General features: G+C 42.8%; 1 protein-coding gene across 23 annotated transcripts in view; it reads right to left on the reverse strand.

The window, feature by feature from the left end:
* Nucleotides 1-388: 388 nt before the first annotated feature.
* Nucleotides 389-23353, reverse strand: part of Rbfox2 (RNA binding fox-1 homolog 2) — a 267810-nt gene continuing 244845 nt past the window's right edge. For 9 of the 23 annotated variants that reach the window (XM_047550776.1, XM_047550772.1, XM_047550766.1 and 6 more), the window contains 8 exons: nucleotides 22235-22288; nucleotides 22018-22110; nucleotides 20736-20880; nucleotides 17078-17117; nucleotides 12286-12317; nucleotides 8260-8348; nucleotides 7771-7843; nucleotides 389-5824 (listed from right to left, as the gene is read on the reverse strand). In XM_047550776.1, coding sequence (XP_047406732.1) covers nucleotides 5770-5824; nucleotides 7771-7843; nucleotides 8260-8348; nucleotides 12286-12317; nucleotides 17078-17117; nucleotides 20736-20880; nucleotides 22018-22110; nucleotides 22235-22288 — 581 coding nt within the window. In that variant the 3' untranslated portion in view covers nucleotides 389-5769. The other 14 variants (XM_047550777.1, XM_047550768.1, XM_047550779.1 and 11 more) reach the window with 10 other exon arrangements.

Consider the following 23353-nt stretch of genomic DNA (forward strand, 5'->3'; position numbering starts at 1 on the left):
CTGCAGGACCGAAAACCTAGGATTTAATGGGTTGAAGGAGTTGCAGGTCTACGCAGAAGGGAAATTATGGGAATGTCACCTTCGGCTGTCACTGGCTGAGAAGCCCAGGCTGAAGGGATGGTGAGGAAGGCAGCAGGAGGAGTGGGGGCCCCCAGGAAGGCCCAGGCAGACGGAGCCTGGAGCGCGACCTCTGAGAGGTGGAGGAGGAGCGCAGGAAGCGGACCTTTAGAACCGCAGCAGCGGCCTGGCGCAGATGGCCACTCAGGTCTTCCACGAGGAAGTGTCTCAGCTCTCCTTCTTCTTTTTCCCCACCTTAGAGAGTCAGGATGCATCTCTGAGTCTCAGGCGAAGGCATGAGGGAAAGAGGATGGAGAGACACAGGCGAAGATGGTGTTTCTCTCTTTTATTTAAAAACAGTGCTTCATTACCATTTGCAAAGGCTGAGCCCGTGCTCCCCCTTCGCTGAGTTTATAAAAGCCAGCAACATGATCAATAATTTATACACATGGAGAGGAATACAAAAAATAAGGAATAAAAGCTAAAGATCTAACTACTCCGACCTTCACAATTCCAGCTACTTGATAATAATAGGAGTAACCCAATGAATACTGTATGGTCTGAAAGCTACTATACAATATGATTCTTAACAAGAAGGGACGGGAATTAGAGACTGTCACAAAGCCCTGGGATGCTTCTCTGGAGTTAGCAGGGAAACAGGACCCTGGGCAAGCAGCTCGGGTGTCCTAAGGAGTGATTCTGGGGGAGGCCAGGAGGGGAAGGAGAGAAGGCTAGGTGTCAACTGTACAAGCATCCCACGGGATGCCCCCGTGCCCCAAAGGTGCCTGTCCTGCCACGGTGATGGGAGGGGCTGGAGAACTGCATGTTGCGTGTTGGGCTGGCCCAGTCCCTGTCACGGCGTGGAGGAGAGGAGAGGTTCTGCGGCATTTTGAGCCTTGCAAAGATTTGGACTGAAAAGCTCAGAGCCTCAGGGAGGCCAGCCTGTTGGGGACAAGTATACTCCGCTGGCCCTCTTCTCACTTGCAGCCCTAGCTTACGTGTGTCAGCCCCGGGTTGGCTCCAGCTATTCACAAGCAGAATGATAACGCAAGGAAAAAAAAAAATCCATGTCCCTTAGGGGAAAAAAGAGAATCAATTCATCACTCGATATATATATATATATATATATATGTATATATATACTACAGCCAAAACGAGCTGCCGAAACAAGCACGCACACACAGAGTACTGTGAACAGAAAATGCAAGGAAATGACTGAGCTGGGGTCTGGATGGGTGTGGACATGGCTTAAAGCACTTATCAGTCCCCGGAAAAAAACAAACCCAAAAACATTTGTTTGAAGAACTCAAAAACTCACGTACCCCCTGGGAATCTGGTGTTGGGGGGTGGGGAGGGAAAGAGAATCGCTGTTCCCTTTCTGCCTGCCAGGGTGGTGGCGTCCTCCCATCACCGGCATGCATACACCTGCCAGAAACAGAGCCCCAAGTCCCGTCTGGCAGTCTCCTGACAGGCAAGGTCTGGGTTTTGGCTGAAGAGCGGTTCTCTCGGTTACCAAGCCCTGCCAACCAGCACTACCATGGCTGAATTGATCTACCGTTTTCCTGAGTAAACTGTAACTGGCTACAGTTTCGGTAACGAGGATAAGAACTCGGCTCTCACAGCCAAGGCAATACTTCATTCACCCCAGGCTCCTGGCTGCTGACGCCTCACTGAGGACCGTGGTCACCTGCTGCAGTCTGGTCTCTAAGCCTATTTTCAAAGGAAGGTGACAGGGACTCTACCACACTCAGTCACCCAGAGGGCACATGCTGGCTGGGACACCCAGAGCCTGCTTGGAAAGGGCCCTGTTTCACTCTAGCTTGTGGATGGCTTTGCCTGGCTGGTCAGTACAGCGAGGGTGGAGGACGTGCATGGGAAGGGGGAGGGGAGAGGCTTTCGGACAGTAACATTTCCAGAAAACAGAGTGTTGTATGCAACAGAGAAGCAAGTGTCACTGGTGTACACTACAAATGTCAGACATTCTCAAGAGCATGACAAAATAAAAACACACACGTTTACATCTGATGTCCACCTCGCCCACTATTTTTTCCTATTTTAAAACAGTGCAAACAGGTAACTTATGCTTTTAAAACACCACAACCCCTTCCCCACCCCCCCAAAGTCCCTTTCCTCCTAATATCTGGGGAAAAAATCTGCAATTCTGCAAATGTTACTGTGCTAGAGGGCTGTAGGCAGCAGAGAACCAGGCTGAACTGGGCGACAGGGGAAAGGTCCCCAGCAGCGTCCCCTCCCTCCTTCAAGGCCGGTGCTTTCCAGGCTCCCTTTGCTGGTCTAGTTCTCCCGCCAAAGGGAAGGGGCTCACTGTGCCCTTGGTGCGCATCCTTGGGCTGGCTTCCACCCCACCTCTGGAAGCTGACTAGTGCTGGATGGGCAAGGCCGACTTATCTGCTGCGTCTCTAGCGAAGCACGCTAAGCTAGAGCAGGTCAGCCCTGAGCAATCCAGCTGAGGGCGAGCTGCGCTGGCTGCTGTCTACTGGCTAGATCTCCACCAGCTCCCCTTAACTAAGAGCTGAGCCCCAGTCCACTTCTTTTTCAAGGAAAGAAAGTCTATTGGCTCAATTGAGACTGAGGCAGCTGGAGGATGATGGTGGTAGTAGGTTCTGTTACAACCTGAGAGCCTTAAAAATGATAAATCACAATGGTGGATCGGAGTTCATGGGAGTTGAACTAATACAAGAAATTCTGGAAAAGACCTAGGGCTAGTTCTCTGGGCTGAAAGAGGGATAGTCAGATAAAGGTTTCACTAGAGGTCTCCTTAAAAGAGGTGACCTTAAAGAGGTGTAGTGTTTAAAAGCTTCTATGAGTAAGATGCTTAGTATAGAAAGTCCAGGTCATGAACTACAGAAAAGCTGAAAAAACTCATTCACGTACTACGATCCAGCATAACCAAGGTTTTTTGGAATTATCGACCAGCATCCTCTAACAAACTCACAAAATGCCAAACTGCTCTTTTTCTGAATCCACCGAGAACTAGAGTCCAGGAACGCACCAGCTCTGCCGCCCTGGGGAACCTGCCTCTGGTGAAGTGACTGTAGTTCACAAGTTGGTGGGAGGGTGACGCTGTCACCTAGATGCTGAGTAGAGACCCTTCCATGAAAACCAGAATTCCATGTAACCTTTCTTAGAAAAGGAAGCTGGAGCCGCGGCAACGGGCCCTGGAGAGCATCTGGGAAGTGCGGCGGAACCCACTGGAAAGCGGAGCTTGCCTGGGGCCTCAGCCAGAACCAGCTGAGCTGAAGTGCACACAGTCCCTCACCTCCAGCGCCCGCCTCTTGACAGGGCGGTGGGAGCTGCCTTCTCCACCTGGCCCGTCATCCTTATTTCTGTCTAGGGAAAAAGAAGAGAAACATTCTCAAACCCATTCCCCTATTCTCCTCCTGCTGTGCATACAACCATTGAGGATTTGGCCTAGTCTCCACTGGGCTAAGTGGCTTGCCAATTTGCAAGAATGGCCCTTACTGAACAGGACCCCAAATTTCTATTTCTTTAGTCAGCAAAAGTTCTCCTCAAAAGGAAAGCAACAGAAAGAAAGCCCCTCCCTGCCCCGTTCCCTGCAACTGCGACCCATATCCCATCCCCCTTCCTCTAACTGAAATATTTATATACATACAACAAAAATTGTTCTAACAGCAACAAACCAAACTTTGGCTCAAGGGGAGGGATCCTATAAAAGGCCAATGGACTGGGCGATCTGTCCCTACTCTATGTGCTCCCCAGAAACAGTGACTGCATCGAGATCTCCGGGTTCCTTGCCATCTCTTCTCGCTCCAGGCACAGCCTCCCCACCACTGCCAGGTTCCAGGGAGGAGAGCAGAGGGGAGAAGATCTGTGTCACACACGACAGGCCAGGGCCCTCCCAGACACATCACTCTGCTCACAAAGACTGCCTGATGCTGTCACATGTCAGCCATTTTAATTCAGGGACATGAATCGGTTATCAGCCAAGAACACGTGTGGAGGCAGGAGTCAGAATACAAACCCAAAGCAAACCTAGCACAGCAGAAGCGCCATGTCTCTGAACGACTCCCTTCAGCAGCTATCCCTTGGGTGCAAGGTCACCCTAGTACCATGTGAGCCAGCCAGGGAGCCCAGCAGAGAGTGCTGTTCCATTTCCTAATGCCTTATTCTGGAAACGCTGGAGGGCACTTGTCTATGTCACACCTAAGAGCTGGGAGAGAGTCAGTCCTCCCTGCCTCGGTGGCATAAGACTGAAGCCAGGCAGCAACCTCAGGGACTCCCTCCAGGGCCCTGCAGGAAGACCCTAGCCATGTCACCCTCCTTCCAATGTAGGCTCTGGATTCTGTGTCCTGTAGTGTTAACTACAACAAATGGACCAGGTTTTCAGCTGGTGTCTTTGGAGGATAATGAGAAGCTGGGTGGAATGGCCATGAGGGCTGGTGTCTATGGATACAGAGGTGACTCACAGAGGCTCTGGAAGATGAAAATTCCTATGGCTTTGGAGCAAGTACAAAGTGCCTCTGACTAACCCTCCATGTCCTCATCACTGAAACATCCAGGGACAGCCGACCCAAGGGTTTGGTGCCTTATCTTTCCCCAACAAATTCTTTATGTTTTTTAACTTTGTTTGTACTGACTTTCTGATGCAAGAAAAAGATGAGGAATATCAGACCTTCTAATATGCCTTTTCTCCTCTGCACCCTCTTTAATGGCTCTTAACAATGTGTACTTCTAATCCTCAAGCTGTGCCCAGATGCCTGGGGAAATCTGGCCACTGGCTATTCATTCTTCTGTCCCTGGGTCCTAAATTCCTGAATCTTGAGGACATGGGAGCAGCATGTTAATAAAAGAACAGATGAGCTTAAGCTGTGGTTCAATTAAAGGGAAGGAAGCCCAGCAGGAAGCTCTGCCAGGATTATAGGACAGGAAAATGAGCTTTTTCATACTCCAGAGCTTTTTCATACTCCAGAGTTCATTCTGAGATCGGTTTCCTAATGAGGTGTTTATTATCCACAGTCTGAGGGCATGTTTGGAAATATCGATACTATAATTCCAAAAACTATGCCAATTGTCTCAGCCTGTGCATGTAAGATGATTGTAAAAAGGATGGAGAAGACAGGAGGGAAGAGAGGAACATGTCTTTTTAATTCTCCTGCTTTGCAAGCACAAATTCCTATCTAGTGGCATATGGATTCCAGCCACAGCCAATCAGAACCGCCTGCCAAAGACCAGAAATTCAGAAGACCAGAAGAATATATGCTGTTGCAGAAAGATCTCTTCCACTGCTCGTCCCCAGCCACTCAGCACCGATACACTTTGGTAATCCTGTCTACTGACTTCTGATCAGATGCATTTATCAGCTCCTAAAGTCTCTCCTTCCTCTTAACTGCCTCTCCGTGATTGATAGAATAAGCTAAGCACGGACATACAGACATGGAAATGCATTATCTTTTTTTTTTTTTTACCACAGTTAAAAAAAAAAGAAAAAAAAAAAAAAAAGAAAAAAATGCACAATCTTTGGAACAAAAGAATTAAAGGCAGAAATTTAAAGGAAAAAAATACATATTCAAAGAACATAGTGAGGTATAAAAAAGTATTCTCTCTTTTTTTGTTTTTTTTTTTTTTTGTTGTTTGTTTGTTTTTCCTCTTCATCTTGCTATAGAGTTCCTCTACTAGTAAATATTGCAATAGCCAGGCCTCATGAACTGGGGGGCTGTCCCATTTGCAGGGGTCTCACGTCACTTCAGTAGGGGGCAAATCGGCTGTAGCCACCTCGGTATAAACTCGCCTGCAATAATTAAAGACATAAAAATAATTAAAAGGTTGATGACAGAAGCATTAAAAATGAAGACACCTGTCCTGAGAAGGAACCAGGAAAATCACTTCATTGGTGGCCTCAGAGCAGTGGGGCAGTAATCAGGAAGCCACTTCTGGCCCAAGGCCCTCCAACCAGAGCCCAGCATGATCACGGCTAAGCTCCTGGTTTCCAGGAGAGTGAGGACAGTTTAATTCATTATTCACGTGAATCAGCACAGAAGGGAAACTTAATCCAGTTCAAAACTAGTTCTGCAAAGAGAGTGATCTTCCTGAGTACGTGGCTGTCTACCTGACGCACCGCCATAGTCCCGACTGAAGACGGACTGTGGGGCTCACCTTGCAATGGCACCAGCTAGGGCATGTCATTCTGATCACCATCTGTGCGTGTGTGGTGACATCCTGGTTGAGATGCTGCGTTCAAACTTAAGTCAATTTTTCAACTATAAATTACAGTTGTCCCCCTGGTGTCCGTGGGGGACTGATTTAGGACTACGCATGGATACCAAAATCTGCAGATGCTCCAGTTGCTTATATAAAACGGTTTAGCATCTGCATATACCTACACACTCCTTCTACATTACTTATAGTAACTAATACAAGGTAAATGCTATGTAAGTCACTGTTATACTATATTGTTTATGGAATAATACTAAGGAAAAAAAAAAGTCCATACCCATTCAATATAGACACAATCCCTGCCCCTTCAATATTATGGTTGACTGTGTGGAAACAAAACCCACGGATACGAAAGAGCCAACTATACACCATGAGGCTGTTTATCAACTGGCTTTATCTGATGGCACCTTTCTCTCTCTTTTTTTCCTCTTGCAGTACTGGGGACTGAACCTAGGACACTTTACCACTGAGCTACATCCCCAGCTCTTTATTTTTTGAGACAGGGCCTTGCTAAGTTGCCTAGGTTGGCCTTGAACTTGTGATCCTCCTGCCTCAGCCTCCGAAGCAGTTGGTTACAAGTGTGTGCCAATGCACCTGGCTGGTTTATTTCTCTCAAGGAGAAGTTCCCCAGGAATATATTTTTCCTGGGGTGATTCTTTTAATATATGAGTTTTATCATTTGGCACTAAATAAAACCTCAGGACCTTCCACTACTATCTTCGTATTGTCGTTTCTACCTCAGGTCTAACCACACAGTCCCTGAAGAACCCACTTCCTCCTTCCCCAAACTCTGTCAGTAGGAATTCAGTGTGAGAACTGGCAGGCTTCATGCCTTAACTTTTACACCTCACTCTGCCTCTCTCTCAGGTAACTGTGCCTGTGTCCAAAGGAACTGCACCTAGATGCCCACTGGACTGGAGAGTGCCTGGCAGCAGCAGCATCTGTATGGAATGGCCATAGCCAGTATGTCCCAGTTGGTAGCACTGCTGGGGGAACTTGGGTTAGGGTGGAACATTCTAGACAAGCTCTATGGACCTCTGAACCTCCATGAAACACCATGTTCTGCCACATCTGTTATTGATAACATATTCTCATTTGGTGTTTACTTGGCAACTCCTAGTACTATCTACCAGAAGGCTAAGAACAGCAGAGACATGTTCTGGCATCTGCAATTGAAATTACATACATTAAGCTTTTTGGAAAGCTTACTGCAAAAACAGAGCTTTATATTCCCAAGTGTCCCAATGTCCATCAATAAAGCTACACCACCAGTTTGTACCCAACATTAGAACCAATATAAAATATCAATCCAATCCCTTATTCCTCCCAGGGCAGACGGTCACCATCCATTCTTTCCTGCCATCCTTAGAGGCCATGTGGTTAATTCTGAAGCACACAGATGAAGACGGTAAATTTCCAGAAACATAGTTGCTTTGATACTACTTCCCTAGATCTTTTACAATCTGTGGCTAAAAGTCAAAAGGACTAAAACAGTTTAAGTAAAAAGGTATATGAACTTACCACAGCGCCAACTCCATAGCTAGCGGCAGGGGCAAGGGCATGGTAGGGGTCGGCTGTGTATACCCTGCCGTAACTGGAAGAAAGAAGCACAATCAGAGAGAGGCAGAAAAGACTGTGGTCTAAATAAATTCAAGGGCGAACTGTGCTAAGTCTTGTGAGGTACTTGACTTGGACTGTTAACAGGAAAACTGGCAGAATGGAAAACACCTTTCCATTTCTACCCTTGAACTCAATAACTAAAAAATTCTCAAGTTCTTCTCTAATATGGAAAGAAGGGAGTTGGAAATGAGGAAGAGGAGACTGTAGTTGCGGCCCAAGTAGAAAAAGAACGAGGGAGTCAAGGGCTCACGCTTTGGTACGCAGAGGTCGTGAACGGTGGGCTGCAGAAAAGTCAGGCTGGCAGGAGGCCCAGGAGACAGTGCTACTCTGGACATGGGGAAGGAGGAAGAGGCGGTGGTGCTGTGGCAGGTGCAGGCGCTCTATACGTACCCGTCGCTGTAAGCGGCTGCAGCGGCTGCAGCAGCGGTGGCTGCGGTTGCAGTAGCAGGCTGTGCATATCTGTAGGCTGCATATCCACCCTACAGGAGAGAAGAGAACTGACTTTACAGATACCTCTCCCCTGGGCAGCTTCACACACACCCACCTGCACGCAGACACACATGTGTAGACACGGGGCCAGACACGAACACAGACACACATGGGAAGGAAATGTTTCAAACTGCATCAGTCTGCATGTTACTCTCCTACTAGAAATTAAGAAGGAATTTGCTTCCACTTTTGACAGTAACAAAAATAAGATACACAGGTAATATCTATTAATTTAAAAAGATAAAGATGTGATTTTGGTCCTGCCTTTCTTCAGTCTTTGTTGGAACTTTAAACAGGGAAAATGTTCATGGAATGTTGGGAGAACTCCAACTGACAACAAATGTGAATTACAGAGTTAAAATAAGCTCCATCTCTGTGTGTCAACCTCAGAGTCTGACGCACACCTGGACTAGTTCATTATTAGGGACCACAGCACAGAACAGGAAGGTCTGACCCAGAGCTCTGCTGCATCTGGCCCAGGCCATTTGCCAAGAGGCACAAATGACCAGGTAGTATTTAAAAGCAAAGGACAGAGTAGATCAGGGTTGGCAAACTTTGGCCTGTGAGCTAATGCAGTTTGCCACCTGTCTTTTGAAGTTGTTGTGACAGAGACTGTATGGCTAAAAAAACCCCAAAATATTTATCTACCACTTGGCCCTTTCTAGAAAAAGTTGACCAATCTACGTTTCAGACTGTGGCAAACCAGACCACAAATGGCCTGGGAGCCTTTGGTTGGCTTTCAACAGCTTTGGAGCCCCTTCTCCAAGGCATTAACTGCATTTATTTTCCCTCCCTAAATGAGACTACGATTCCTAGTCTCAAGCAGGCACTTTCCGAGTCTTCCTTCCAATGGTTCAGAGATCCTCTCAGTCCTAAGGAGTTTCAAACCACGAGAGCCTGAGATTTCACCTCTGTTTAGGTGAACCAAATACTCACAAGGTTTTCACTGTCTGGGGAAATACTAGTTCCTTCAGGAAGTATTCAAAGACAATCCCCACAAATGCCCCACGAGACAGGCCACAGTGAAAAGTGGCAAGCTCTGTTTTTCTTTACCCCTTGAGAATTCATCTATTTTTTACCTCAACTTAATTCAGCTGCAAATTTTTATTACTGCCCTTTTATTATCAAAAAAACAGCTGTTCAATTGATCCACATGGACATCAATTCAGTAGTGAATAATAGCACAACCATTTTATTTCCATAGATTAAGTGCATACATTTCTCAGGGATATCTGAAACTTTCTACTTTGTATTCCTTCAAAGGTTCAGATTTTGATCAATCTATAAAAGAAATGCCACACTGACTTCTGTATCGCTCCCTAGGATCACAGCAAGTGTTTTCTAGTGGGGTGCTTGTTCTTCTTTGTTGCTTGATGCAGATGTTTCGATCTTCTTTCTTTTCTTTCTGTTAAATTTTACTTTGGAAATACCTATGATTTTTATGGGCTTCTAAAGCTTTTTGCATCTATCTAATGCAATTCATGTTTTCTCTACCTAAAGAAACTGCAAGGTCAGGGAAAATTCCCTTTACTCTTTTTTGATATATGAAGTCACCACCATACATAGATGTGTATGTCTGTGTATGTGTATAAAAAATATATATATATATTTATAATATATATAATATATATATTTATAATACATATATAAATCCTGAACTGATTTTCAGTAGTTACGTATTATTCCTTTATTCTTCCAGTGACTTGAAAAAGTAAATATTTCCTTCTTAATGGCAGAATCTTCTATAGATACCCATGAAAATAAGAAGATTCTAATCAATATTACCAAACATTGTCAATGAAACTGTACTAGGTGGGGACATGGCAGTACCCTATGGGGCTGGTTGTGACAGGTCTCTGGGAATGGGCAGGCAGGACTGATGTGGCCAAAGCTGGGTACCCTGGCTGCAATATATTGCTCACTAAGATTTCTTTACTTCTTTTTTGAAGCTTCTAAAGAAGACATGAAGCAGCAAAGCATTTGCTAAATAAAGTTAATCATTATGGTTGAAATTTTAACTGAACCCTAAAGACTCAAATATCGTAACTAGAAATGGTTCCATTAGTTTAGAATTACAGCCAGTGCCAAGTCTAAAGCAGGGCTACCTTTAGTAAAACTTTTTTCTTTTTTTTTGTACCAGGGATTAAACACAGGGGCGCTTAACCACTGATCCATATCCCCAGCCCTTTTTTTATATTTTATTTTGAGATGAGCTAAGTTGCCTAGGGTCTCACTAAGTTGTTAAAGCTGGCTTTGAACTTGCAATCCTCCTGCCTCAGCCTCCCCAGCTGTTGGGATTACAGTCGTGTGCCACCATGCCTGGCAGTGAAGCTTTTTTGTAAACAGGTCAATTCAGCAATATGTGATTTGTCTCTTTAGTACTTTTTTTTTCAAACACCAAAATACTCTTTCAAAATAAAAGCAGTTAAGGCCAGATTAACGCATGAAAGCATTTTCGAACAGGGGCATACTCCTAGGGCAGAGACAGAGATTCTCATTAAAGAATTCTGAGGTCCTTATGTTCTGAGCCTGACCCCCAGGAAGCCTGACTGGAGATACTGGGGCTATGTACTTCTTGGTGTACAAGAAGTCAGAGGCCCTTAGGAGCGATGTCACTGCTAACCAAAACAATTCAGAATAGATCAAAATGTGGAGAGTCTTCCTTTAGATACAGAAGGAAATGCACAGCCTCCACCTGCAGTAGTTTCCCTCTTTTATAAGTGAAACTCTGACTCTGGAGTCTGAATTTCATGAGGCTCTCTGTGATTCAAGTTCAGAAAAATAGGACAAGAGAAGGCTCATGAGGAGCTTCAGTACTAGGAAAAACTATGTCCATACAGTTTTCTTAAAAAGCACATCACCCTTCATCAACCCCACTCTCCTAGTGCCTAGTGATTACAGCAGGAAGGAGCAGTTCTGCAAAAAAGGGCTGAGTCAGGAGGGACAAGTCCCAGCCACCACACTAACAGGTAACTCACCAATGACTGCCCCCAAATAAGGAAACTTGTCTGTCACAGATTTATTCCTCTTAGATACATATTCTTACTCCAAAGTATTTCTGTTGCTGCTGAAATTGGTTATTCAACAAAATATATCCCCCCAAATGCAGGGCAAAATCCAGATCTATGTGTTTGTAGTCTGGAGTTCTGAGTGCACAAAGATTCAGGCTGAGAAGCTGTTTTTTCAACTTTCCCTTCTGCCAGCAGATCTGAAGGTTTTATAGAACATGAGAGCAAAGTGCAGTTTGAAACACCACGGTTTTCATTACTATTTCTTAAGGTTTTAAAAAAGAACAAGGTGGGAAGAGGGTAGGAGAGAGAGGGTTCAGGCGTGGGGAGGGGATATGGCGCCACATTTATTAATCACATTAAAAACTAAGCATGCCAACATCTGGAGCTAAAACAACCAGCAAAGTCACCACGTTCAGACTGTACTGGCTAACTCTATCTATCCCAGCATTCTCTTGGGACAGCGGTTGCCCTACGCTCTACCACAAGCTCGGTGAAATACACAGCCTCGATTACTAGAGCGTGCAGCCACAACGACCTGGCGTTACGGAACAGTCAGTCACCACTGAGTTAACATTCCATACCCTAACGACTGCCCCCAGCCCGGAGGAAGAGCGAACCTTGCCCACCCTAGCCCTGGCCCACACCACAATGTTAATAATCATAACAAGCAGTAACCCATCTGTTATATCAGAGAAGGGAACAGAGACTCCACTGAGAGATTTAGAGTGAGATGTTAACATTTCTTCAGCTGACTGCACAAACAAACAAACAAAAAAAGAGGAGAAATAATTCATTTGGAGATATGAAGTCATGAATAGCTGATGTGTATTGCTTTAACCATGCACTGATGCAAAACTGAAGCAACCATTAATAATAAAAATTAAAAAGGACATAATGTATTTACACACAATCAGACCTGTTGGATCTGAAGCAGTTTGCAGATTCTATCTGTGTGTGATTTGAAATAAAACAAAAAATGGGGATTAGCATGGCCACAGCACACCCTGATGTAGGAGGGCACACACAGACAGCTTTTTGGAACTCTGAGAACTGTATAAATTTGGCTTGGCTAAGCCCAATTCAAATACACTCTTGCCCCTTGAAAAATAATCAGTTTCTTTTCCCCTTGCGATTCATTCTGAATGACTCCTGATGTTTCCAATGCTACCTGGCTCCTCTTCCCACCTGCCTGACCCTGACAGCATACTCCGGCCGGGACCCACATGCTCGCTTGCATGCTCACGCCCTGTGAACAGGCACCTAGTCTGATCCAGTGTTCTTCCAGGACCATTCCTATACTGAAGAATTTTATTTTTTTACACATTCATAACATAGCTCCGTGCCTTTGACTTCCAGCATTTTCAAAGAAAAATGCTGTTGCCTTTAGTATTCTTTTCTGCAATGCCCTCTGAATCTGTTTAAGCAAGCCTCAAGAGTTTCACAGTTCAATGTCACTTCCTCAGGTTTTCTCTTCTACTCTGAATCAGTTTATCATCTAATTAACTTGACAATGTTGCCACACTGAATGATTCTTCTGCAATTCTGCACAGTTCTGCAGCTGTGTTTCAAATCAGAACAAAACAAATTAGTTCTAAATGTCACCCCTCCTAGACCTGACATCTGTCTGTATACCTTAATTTCATCTCACACTGGTAAACTTTCGGCTTGTCTTTAATTTTAACCTTGCCTTTCGTTTTATTACATTTTTGTTTGAGGTTTACATTAAAACAGGACTTTGGTGAGCATGTGATGTCAAGACACCTTCTTTCTACCTGAAAGACAATGACATTATGTGACACTGAGAGTGTGTGTTTCAAGACCAGCAGACAAAATGAAAGCCTGTCACCTCTACATAGTATCTAGATCACACAGTGAGGTGAGTGTGTGGGGGGAGGGGAACAATAGGTGTGATACTTCAGATCACCACAGCAGAGCAGAGTTCTATTGCAGTTGGCAGGAGCTGAATTCTGGGCCTCTGGGGATCATTTCATTTGTTTCTAGGGGACTCTAACTCCCTCTTTTACCTCCCTGCCTCCTGACTCCCCTGAGAGCCACTGCTCTAAGGAACACCCCGAGTTCTTAGGTGGCATCTTTGAATAAATGTGAATAACACAGACTAGAAAACAGAAACTTATAATAATGGTAACATGGTTACTGTTCTTAAGAGATCTATCTACTTTGAAAAGCAGATTTAAATTCTATCTTGTTATTGTTTGAAACTGTGGCTAAAGGAAGAAACTGTGGTGATCAACTTGACATCTTCAACTTACAACTTCTATGATAGATGGGAGATGATCTTTACTGAACCAAACCTGTCAAATACTTTGCTATTCCACGTCTCTCCACGTTGCTTCATTTCCAAAATCTCTGGGGAATCACATGAATAAAGTAACTGTATTAAGAGCCACTGACTGTGTTCTCACTGCTAGCACTCAGCTATCAACACATCTTGAAAGGAGTGCAGTTACCCAAAAGAACTCACTGATCTTCCCAAGGAAAAGGACAAGCTACAGGGAAAGGCAAAGGACTGGCTCCAAGTCCAACCTGGTTCGATTACTAGGATCTCGTAACAGGGCCCAATCTCGGATTCAAATAAGTCCCACTTGGACAGGGGTCTACTTCCTCCCTTTTCACATTTATAAGAAAATGTCCCCAGCTGCTTAGATCTCCAACAAAAAAAGATCAGCTTAAATATTACGGGCAAATGTGATTGACAAACTAAAAGAAGCAGCAGTGATGGGACCGTGCATAAACACACCTGGTGCAGATGTGTGGCAATGGGGCAGGAGCACTTAATTCTGGAGAAAGTGCCATGTGTGTGGAATATGACTGTGTGCTCTGCTGAGGTAGCAGGGCTCAGATCACACGCTCACAAGTCTTGATTATCCAAAAAAGCCTCTGTTCCCATCTCTAACGTGGAGCTGGAATGGTTAGTATAATTCAATTTTTTCACTGCAATCCACAATCTGATTGATTGGCAGGTCACACTGGCACTCCTACCTGAGGTATTTTAGCGCTAATGATTGGTTCCTGTAAGACTATTCTATAACAGAACACAGGAAGAGCAGTTCAAAAAACACAGCTGTGGAAGGAAAACAATCATACAAAAAGCCCACCATGGGGCCACCAGCCTTTTCTTTCCTTTGGATGCAAGCATGCTTTTCACAGGATGAGAATCAGGAGCAGTTGGTCATCCCACTTAGAAGGTGAAGTAGGGTGAACTATGCCTGTTCTGCTTGGCAAAGAGGAGCGGGGAGGAGTGGACACAATCTGTCTGCCTCTCCCCAACCCTATCCCTGCAGGTCTCTTTCAAAACCATGGACACAATTGGCAGATGGGGTTCTCTGGAGAACAGTGAGCCATAAAAGAAACAGAAAGGAAGAAAATGGCCACAGGGATCACTAAGAGGGGAACAGGAAAGGGACTTACTTAAAACACCCTTCAGAATTAACACAACATAAGCAGACTAAACTCTTCTCCCTCATGTTTTTGCAGGCACTGGCTCAGTGCGCTTTTTACACAGAGAAACCACCATCCTTTCTATTCTAATGTGAATTTCTGAGGAAAAAGAACTAAATGTGTACTGACAGATTTCCACAGACGAGAAAATGTACAGAGAGAACAGAACAAACTCAAGGCCCAACAATCGCTTTTTGTCTGTCTTTAAGAAGCATCCTTTGCTGCCTCACGTGGAATCGGCACCACCCGGTTCCACAGCTGCCGTTGCCACAGGCCTGACTCAACAGCTGCCTATGATGGCTCTTCTTTCTTGCTAAAGGGCTTGGATACTGTCTCAGCACTAGTGACTTTTTTTTTCTCCAAGCAAATCTGCTTTAAGATAGGAACAAAGGAGTAATAATTCCATTTTTACTGAGTACTTTAATCAACAAGGGACCATTGGCAAAAAAAGAAAAAACAATTCTGGCCAGATCACTGAATTAATTACTTGTTTAGCTCCATAAGGTAATCCAGTTAATATATTAAAAAAAAAATATCAAGAGTATTTTCTTGACATGGATAGGAAAATCAACTCTCTCAATAAAATTCTATATTCTAAACTAAGGAATGAGAGAACTGTAAACAAATATTCAACTGGTTGACTTAAGGTGAAAGTAGGGAATTCTTCATAAGTCAGAGGTAGGCTGTACTTTAATAAGTACATTAAAGACATTAGAGAGGAAAAATGAATTTAAGAAATTACTGAATTAGACAGACTTGCTCTATAGACCAGCCCTCAATAAAACAACATAAAGGTGAGTCTCATGAGATATGGGTACCAATGTGCATGGGAGAACATACATGCTGACCTCATGTGTAAACATGTAATTTGGGCAGACAGATTCCCCAATCCTCAAGTTTAACTGTGAACATGAGAAAAGAGATACTTTTCACTACTTCTTACAAATGTTCTGAGGAAAGAGGTGGGTTTTAATTAAAGTACAAAGAGTGGTAATGAAATCTGAATTAGCAGGGTTTTACACTCGCTTGTATGAATAATTTATGTCATTCCTGGCAAGTCACGACCTAAGAAATGTATCTATGAACTTAGGGGCTTGGTCTAAATCATGGCTAAGGCTCTTAAGCAGTTGCTCCACCAAGGGCAACCACAGAGGCCTCATCCCATCTCCACTTCCTGCAGTACAGGAAGCCTCCCAGTGCATCCTAAAGGCATTAGTTTCTTTAGACCACTAGAGAATCTCTGGCAGCCTTCGGAAATAGTTCACAAGAAAAGGTCTGCCTGTAGGTTTGGCAAGTGAGAGTGGAAAAAGTATTTCTAGGCTATTTTGACATTTCATGTTGGCAAGTTTTTCCTACACAATTGTTTTCTAATGACTGAGAAACACAAAAACTTTCACTCTGTCAGCTAGGTTACTTTGTCCATCTTTTAAATAATATATGACAAACCAATCATGGAACTTTAGCTATTGTCAGACAGTTTAAATGATGGGTTGAGTGTTACTGCAGGTAGAAGAATCAACAAATCTTATGTAGTGGTCATAGGAGAGTCTAGGTTATTAATTATGCCACTATTTCCCCCTTCTGGCTTTTAAGAAAAGACACCTAGTGATTGTGGCCCTTGGGCCCAAGAAAGGTCAAGCAGTGACTCCCTGGGAACCTCTCCCTGCACACTCTTCACTGGCATCAGTCCCCTAGGTCACTCTCACCAGTATATGTTCTCAAAGGTAAAATCAGAAATCACACAGTCCAGAAAGTTTATGGCCATCTATGAAAAAAATCAAAGCTCTAATGATCTAAAGAGGAATGTGAAATGAGAAGAAAAGCAGAGAAGGTAGAGTTGGTTTAAGGCTAAGCTAGTCCTATTATTTATATGTGCAAATGATACGGCAGTAATAAGACTTTAAACCTGCTGATCATCTCAACGATAAATTAGAGATACACAGAACATCTGTGGGCATAGGGAAGGGAAAAGAATATGTCCAGTAGACTGACCCTGGCAATGATCAGGAAACCCAAAGGCTCAGGTTTTGCACCCAGGGGCAAGCGCAGTGGCAGAGAAGCATGCTTGCATTCTTAAATATATAAATATATATATATATATATCTCCACAAGGAAAAAGGAAATAAAAATTAAACAAATTATATTAAAAACAAAAACAAAAACCAAACCAAACCAAACCAAAGAAACAGAAAAAAAAAGGCTGGCTTGTCAGGGGATGGGGTCGAGAAGGCCCCAGTGTGTGTACTTACATAGAGGTCAGCACCGTAAAATCCGTCCTGGTAAACCACACTGCAGAAAATCCACACAAAAACAAAAAACGAAAAAAACAAAAGAACAGAAACACATTCCGGTTATTGAGGACGGCAGCATGCACATGCGCTCTACACAGGCAGGTGATGTATGAATACGTACACTGGGCTTGGGCCGTGGCAAATCACTGAGAAAAACAAAGTGCACATGCTCAGCACACAGCTCCAGTACGCGGCCCGCTGGGATAGCTGCTGTAGCTATCCAAAATCACCGCACTGGAACTATCAACATTTTGTACCTGGAGTATTTTTAAAAATAGTTTGCCCTAAGGAGAAAGTTTTTCTTTAAAGGGCTTACCAAGGGGGATGGAAGTGAAGAGGAGTTTAACATGAAAAAAGTGAACCCAAAGAATTCCATCAGGACAAGACCTGTGTGCAAAGCAGCTTTCAAAATTATGTTTAGGATTTTGTTTTCAGTTCTGTAGTAAAATCTAATTTTTTTCTGATATCCATACATCACCTGCTTTTACCCTGCACATTAGACATGCGATAAGATTTGGCTGATCACACAAGCATGCAAAGTATTATTATTCAGCATTTTTAAGAACCAATGCAACACCTCAGAAAAACAAGTCAATCAATTCTGACCAAAGTAAACAGAGAAATGTAATTAAAAAAAAAAAAAAAAAAGAAAAACAACCAAAAATACCCACAATGCATTGCTTTCACAAGCAGAGATAATGAGCTAAAGGTTAAGGTGATTGGTCCAAGGTCCAAGAATTGAAAGGTGCAGTGGGGATCCCAGATAGTAACAATATAATCCAGAGTGGGAAGGAGTAACTGGAAGATTTTAAGGGTTCCTTTTTGACCATAAAAATATGCATGGAATTCTGAAAAAATATAATTGATAACTGAAGTTCTGGGCATGACCAAGGATCATCCTGTCTTATTTAAAAGAATAAAACTGAGAAGGTAGCTGGTTAGGAACAGAAGGGACTATTTTCTTGTTTAGATAATGAATTTGCATCAAACCATATGTGAGTCTTTCTTTTTTCCTTAAAAAAGAAAAAAGGAAAAAACCTAGAGCAACACTACATCATTATTCTTAATTATAGATGTCCAATCTTTTAAGGTATTTTAGCATATACAGACTTCCCCAAAAACATTACTTTGGGACCAAAAGACATGAAACAGCAGCAGAGATAAAAGATAAGATTTTTTTTCTTCATATTTGTTAGGTCAAGATTTGGCTGTTTTAAATTAGGTTATCTGGTTTTTTTTGTTTGTTTATTCAACTAAATAAGATGGGAATTTTTACTACTACTTTCTGTTACAATGATCAAGCTGGCAAATAAGGGCAAGGAATTATATTTTTAATTTAGAGATGAAGTGACCTGTTTCTGTAGGTGGCTAAAAAGTGTCTGATTTTCATTTCCAAAGACCTTTGTTGCCTTTACGGGACACTATCGTCACACTTTTCAGTGCCCCAGATATGCTCTGCCTTTGTACTACATAAAAGGCAAACCACACTCTTCTCTGATGATCATTTAGACAAGTCTTGTCTGCCCAGTTGCAGTTAAGACTCAATTAGACAGTCATCTGTCTCTCCATTGCATTTTAGTAAGGAGACTCGTATGCAATGGAATTTGATAAAATGGAAAGCACTGAAGTCAAATGGTAACTACTTAACCTTCAGCAATTTCAGGAAGGGGATATAGGGAAAGATTAAAAACATTCCTTCTAGAGAAGAGTATTGGCAACAAAAACAAATACATTTTGCTCTGCATCAAATGACTTAATGAGAATATTCAACTAAATTCTAGAAGGATTCCAATATATCCTGTATCAAATGCCACAAGGAGGCGAGAACACATGATTAATGATGGAATTAGTTTACTAAGCTGAAAAGCAATTTTAGGCCATTCCCCATAAAATACTGGACTTATTCCTTGCCATCTTCCATGTAAACAGGTGGTTTAGTTAATAAAAAAGAAAACATGGGAAATTAGTTCAATGTAATGCACAGAAATTGATGTGATTAGACATAAAAGATAAAATACCTTTGATCAAATATCTACCTGACACGGACTTGGTAGAGAATGGGCTCTCAAGTTTGGCCAATATACTGAAATGACCTACATTGAACAGGAATGAATTCAACCACTTTATAAAGTAACTCAAGAAGGTTACAAAATAAGGAAGTCCCATGTTTCTCTGAGTAGTTTCTTTTTGAAAACATGACAATAAACATTTTTGGATTGAAATGGAAGGCACTTCATGGACAAATTTTCCTTGTGTGCGAAACTTTCAAAAGGCTTATTTTTATGTTTCATTTGAATATTTCTTGATGAAACAACACTGTATCATTATTTACTTCTTTAACGAGATGTCAGAGGTTGAAGGTCAAAGGTCAAGTTGAGAGAAAAAAAGGATAAAATTAAAAGTCATGGCAGAAGATGGAGATGATGGAATGCATGGGATTTAAACATCTATAGGTTGCAAACAAAAGTTACTTTCTGTAGCAGTTCCCTTCCAGTGTTTTTTGGAGCCTGCCCACTTCAACATGCATACTTGCCTGGTCTAACAAAAGTGCTTTAATTCTGTGGCATGGAGGACTCCTAATGGTATGTCCATTTGGTCTATGAATGAATGAATGTTAAATTAGTACACCTCCAGGTGAAGCCAATTTTGCTATCAGAAAGGACATAAAAGGAGGCTCTTTCCCTTTATATTTTAACTAAGTAGCAGCTAACAGGCTTCTCTGCCACTATTTCTTCATAAGAATACAGAAAAAACCTGTCACAGGCAGAGAAAAGATGAAGAAGAGAAATGTCACATCTTTGAAGAGAGAAAGTCCTTGGTACAACTAACTAATAAAAGTCCATTCTTTATAAAAATATACATTTTAGGTTGACACAGAGAAACAACTAAAAACAAGCCTACTATCTTCACTCCTTCTCCCCATTCAATAGCAAAGGATTTATTTGTTGCTATGGAATCATTCCACTGCATGAGACACCCTCCACGCAAAACCAAAGGGTGAAGGATGCTCAGCTGCAGCAGCTGTTTTACATCCTTCAGAAGCCAACTGCAGTTCAATCCTCCTACTTCTCCCTTCCTCCCTTGATTCAATTGGACTTGGTTCATCTTTGAATTAACCTCTTTGAATCCATTTCCTACAAAGAAAGCAAATCCATTGTGGGTAACTAGCTCTGCTGCTCACCACCCAGGCAGTGAAATCACGAGGAGGCACCTGTGCTGGCCTCTGCCCCAACCCAGGTGGTGAACCCAGCAGAGGTGGTCTGGACTACGATCCCCAGCTCCTCTCTTGTTCTCTGCATCAGTGTTAATCCACACTCGTGCGCTGCTGCGTGAGCTCCATGCCAACACACTGCTAGTAAACACAGATGGTTCTGGCTACTGTCTTAAGCCATTACCATGAAGGCTTAAGGTGGCCCAAATAAGATTTATATAACAAATTGACATTTTGTCACATTCTGATGATGGTACATTTTGGTTGCCATCTATTCCATTAATTTGAAAATATTCAGACTTTGTGGCACGGTAATGTCCCAGAAGTTATGAGAGGGCCATGGTATTCCTTATTTGTCCAATTGTTTATTTCAGAAACATACTGATTTTGGAATCTAATGCTTACCCTGGATAGGCGGGGATGGCTGTTGGAGGTACCGCTCGGACTGCACCATATACCGTCCGCCCTCTGCCCCTCAGATGGGCTCCTCGGAAAGCGGCCGCCGTGGTGGCTGCAGTTGGGTAAGGGAAGCCAGGAACTAAAGGGAGACCCAAAATATGACAGAAATTTCAACTTGCATTCAAAAGTAGGTATACGGTTTCAATGTGCTGTGAACCAGTTACAGAAAAGATGACAAGACAGGAAACATATCGTTCCTGAAAAGATGGCACACAGATTATTCTGTCCATCTCCCACCCCGGGTCTCTGAGTGGGAAAGAAATGGCAACATGTACAAGTGAATGGTTCCATGCCTCATTCTTCACAGACCTTGAGTGATTTACTCTGCTCCTTCCCAATTTTGCCATTATAACATGAGCTGATGAGAAATGGGTCAAGCCGCTCTGAGAATTATTGTCCTAATAAGAGACAAGACTTCTAACTTCTGTGGGCAGTGCAAATCAGATTGATAGGAACTCTTTAATTGGCCAGTTATTAATCTTGTTTCCAAACATTATTATGTGGATATAATAATGATTCCTCAAGAGAATGTTCTTTTTGTATTCTTACATGTTGTCAACCTCTAAGGCACATAGTAGACTTTAGACATTTCATTAGTCAATTTCATCCCTTTATCTAACATGCTGTAATTCAGAAATGAAGGTGAGAGGGAAACCACTCCTCCCCTGTGTTCTCCTGTATCCTCTCAAGAGGTGGATGTTCATTTAGGGCCTATTTTAAACGTGCTAGCCTCTGAAAAGCACGTGACTTCCACATCCTCTGAATCCTGTTAATTATACCTCTGCTAGAGGAAAGGGTTTGGGTAAACGGGGCTCTAAAGACAAGGAGAGAGCTGGAATAATCAGCAACGCTGGAGGTGCTCTAAAGTGACCTCCACTGCAGAGCTGGGGCGGACCAACATAGGCATGAAGAACACCCTCCATACCACGCATGGCTTTTATTTTCTTTGTTATCAAGTACAGACTAGAACATTCTTCACATGCCTTCACCCCCTTTACCTTTTCCAACTGTTTTTGTTTTGTGGAAATCTTAACAATTGGTCAGAAGATTCCAGCATGGGTTAAAAAGAACAGGCATTGTGATCTTATTTATTTCCCCTCTTGAGAATGCTTTCTTTTCAGTTATGTAGTACAGAAGGAAAAACAGAACAAAACCAACCAACCAAACAAGCACATCACTGTTCAGTCACAACAGTCGCGATCATGCCAGGCCAACATAGGGTACTTACTGATCAAAGGAATGTACGTGTTGATACCCCCTCTTCCTGACAGGGGCACTGCCGCATCATTGCCGAGGGACACATCTGCTTGAAAGCTGGACGCTGATTGCATTTAGAAGAATTTTTTTAAAAAAAGCAAAAAAGATTATAAAGGAATAGCACATTGAAAATCCACAGATGTTACAGTTAAATAGCACACAAGGAAACATTGTAATGTCAATTTTACCTGCATATAACTCAGGACCGTACACAGCTCCAACTACTGGGCTTAATTTCCAACCTGAAATGGAAAAGAGAGCAGTGAGCATTTAAGACTATGTGAGGAAAAGGAGTGATCAATTCATTTTGGTTGGTTTTGGACATCTCTGGGCTCATTTGTGCCTGCAGTCAACTCCTTTAGAATCTAGCTACCTCTAGGTCCACCTGAGAGGGGGATGGCAATCTTTAGGCAGGACTAGCACAGCTGAGGGGATCAGGAGGGGCTGGGGGGATGAAGGCAGGGGGAGGAAGAGAGAGAGGAAGAGAAAGAAATTAGGAGGGAGATGGAGAGGGAATGAGCAAAAAGAGGGAGAAACAACCCCTGGGTTTTGGTAGATGCTCTCACAGCACCACCCAGGTGATCCCCTCTTCGTTTAGAAAAAGGAAAGAAGGCAGAACATGAGTCATTCTGCACTGCGTGGCAATGCACACTCTTTAACACTGTTCACAAACATGGCTCTTTATCAAGGTATCCTTTGAATTCGAATTTGACCTGGCGTTTGATTCCATGTTCAATTATACCATGCTGGTTTTCTGAGGAAACTGAAATCCTCCTTTCACTGGAATTCACTGTTGGGATTCCACTGGAGTTCACCAAGTGAAAGAGCAAAGTCATGCAATAATAAAATTCAAGGTACATTCCCAACTTCTGTGTGTGACTTCTGAGGTCTCAATTTATAACAAATATATTTAAGTTAATCAGACCAAGGACACCAGACTGCTGTTGACAATAAGCTTCAACTTTTATAAATGTTGAGTTTCCAAAGGATATCATATGATGTCAACTTTACTTCTTTTGCCCCTTTTACATTTATAAGACCAGAGCAAGGGATGAAAAAATAAAAAAAGATATTACTGCCCACTGACAGTGCATGAGTAAATTCCATGTGAAAACCTTAATAAATATTTATTGAATTTTGTACTTAATAAGCAAACATATCCTATTATTTTTCTGAAAGATTAACTCTTGTTGACTTCTTTCCTAGCACTGTGCATATATGAATGGAACAAATAAGAGGTCAATTCTATTTAAATCATCAGATCTTAATAGTCACAAGCAAAGACATTATTCAAGAGAAAACCCATT

Source organism: Sciurus carolinensis, chromosome 4 (assembly GCF_902686445.1).
Source record: "Sciurus carolinensis chromosome 4, mSciCar1.2, whole genome shotgun sequence".
NCBI classification, from domain to species: domain Eukaryota; kingdom Metazoa; phylum Chordata; class Mammalia; order Rodentia; family Sciuridae; genus Sciurus; species Sciurus carolinensis.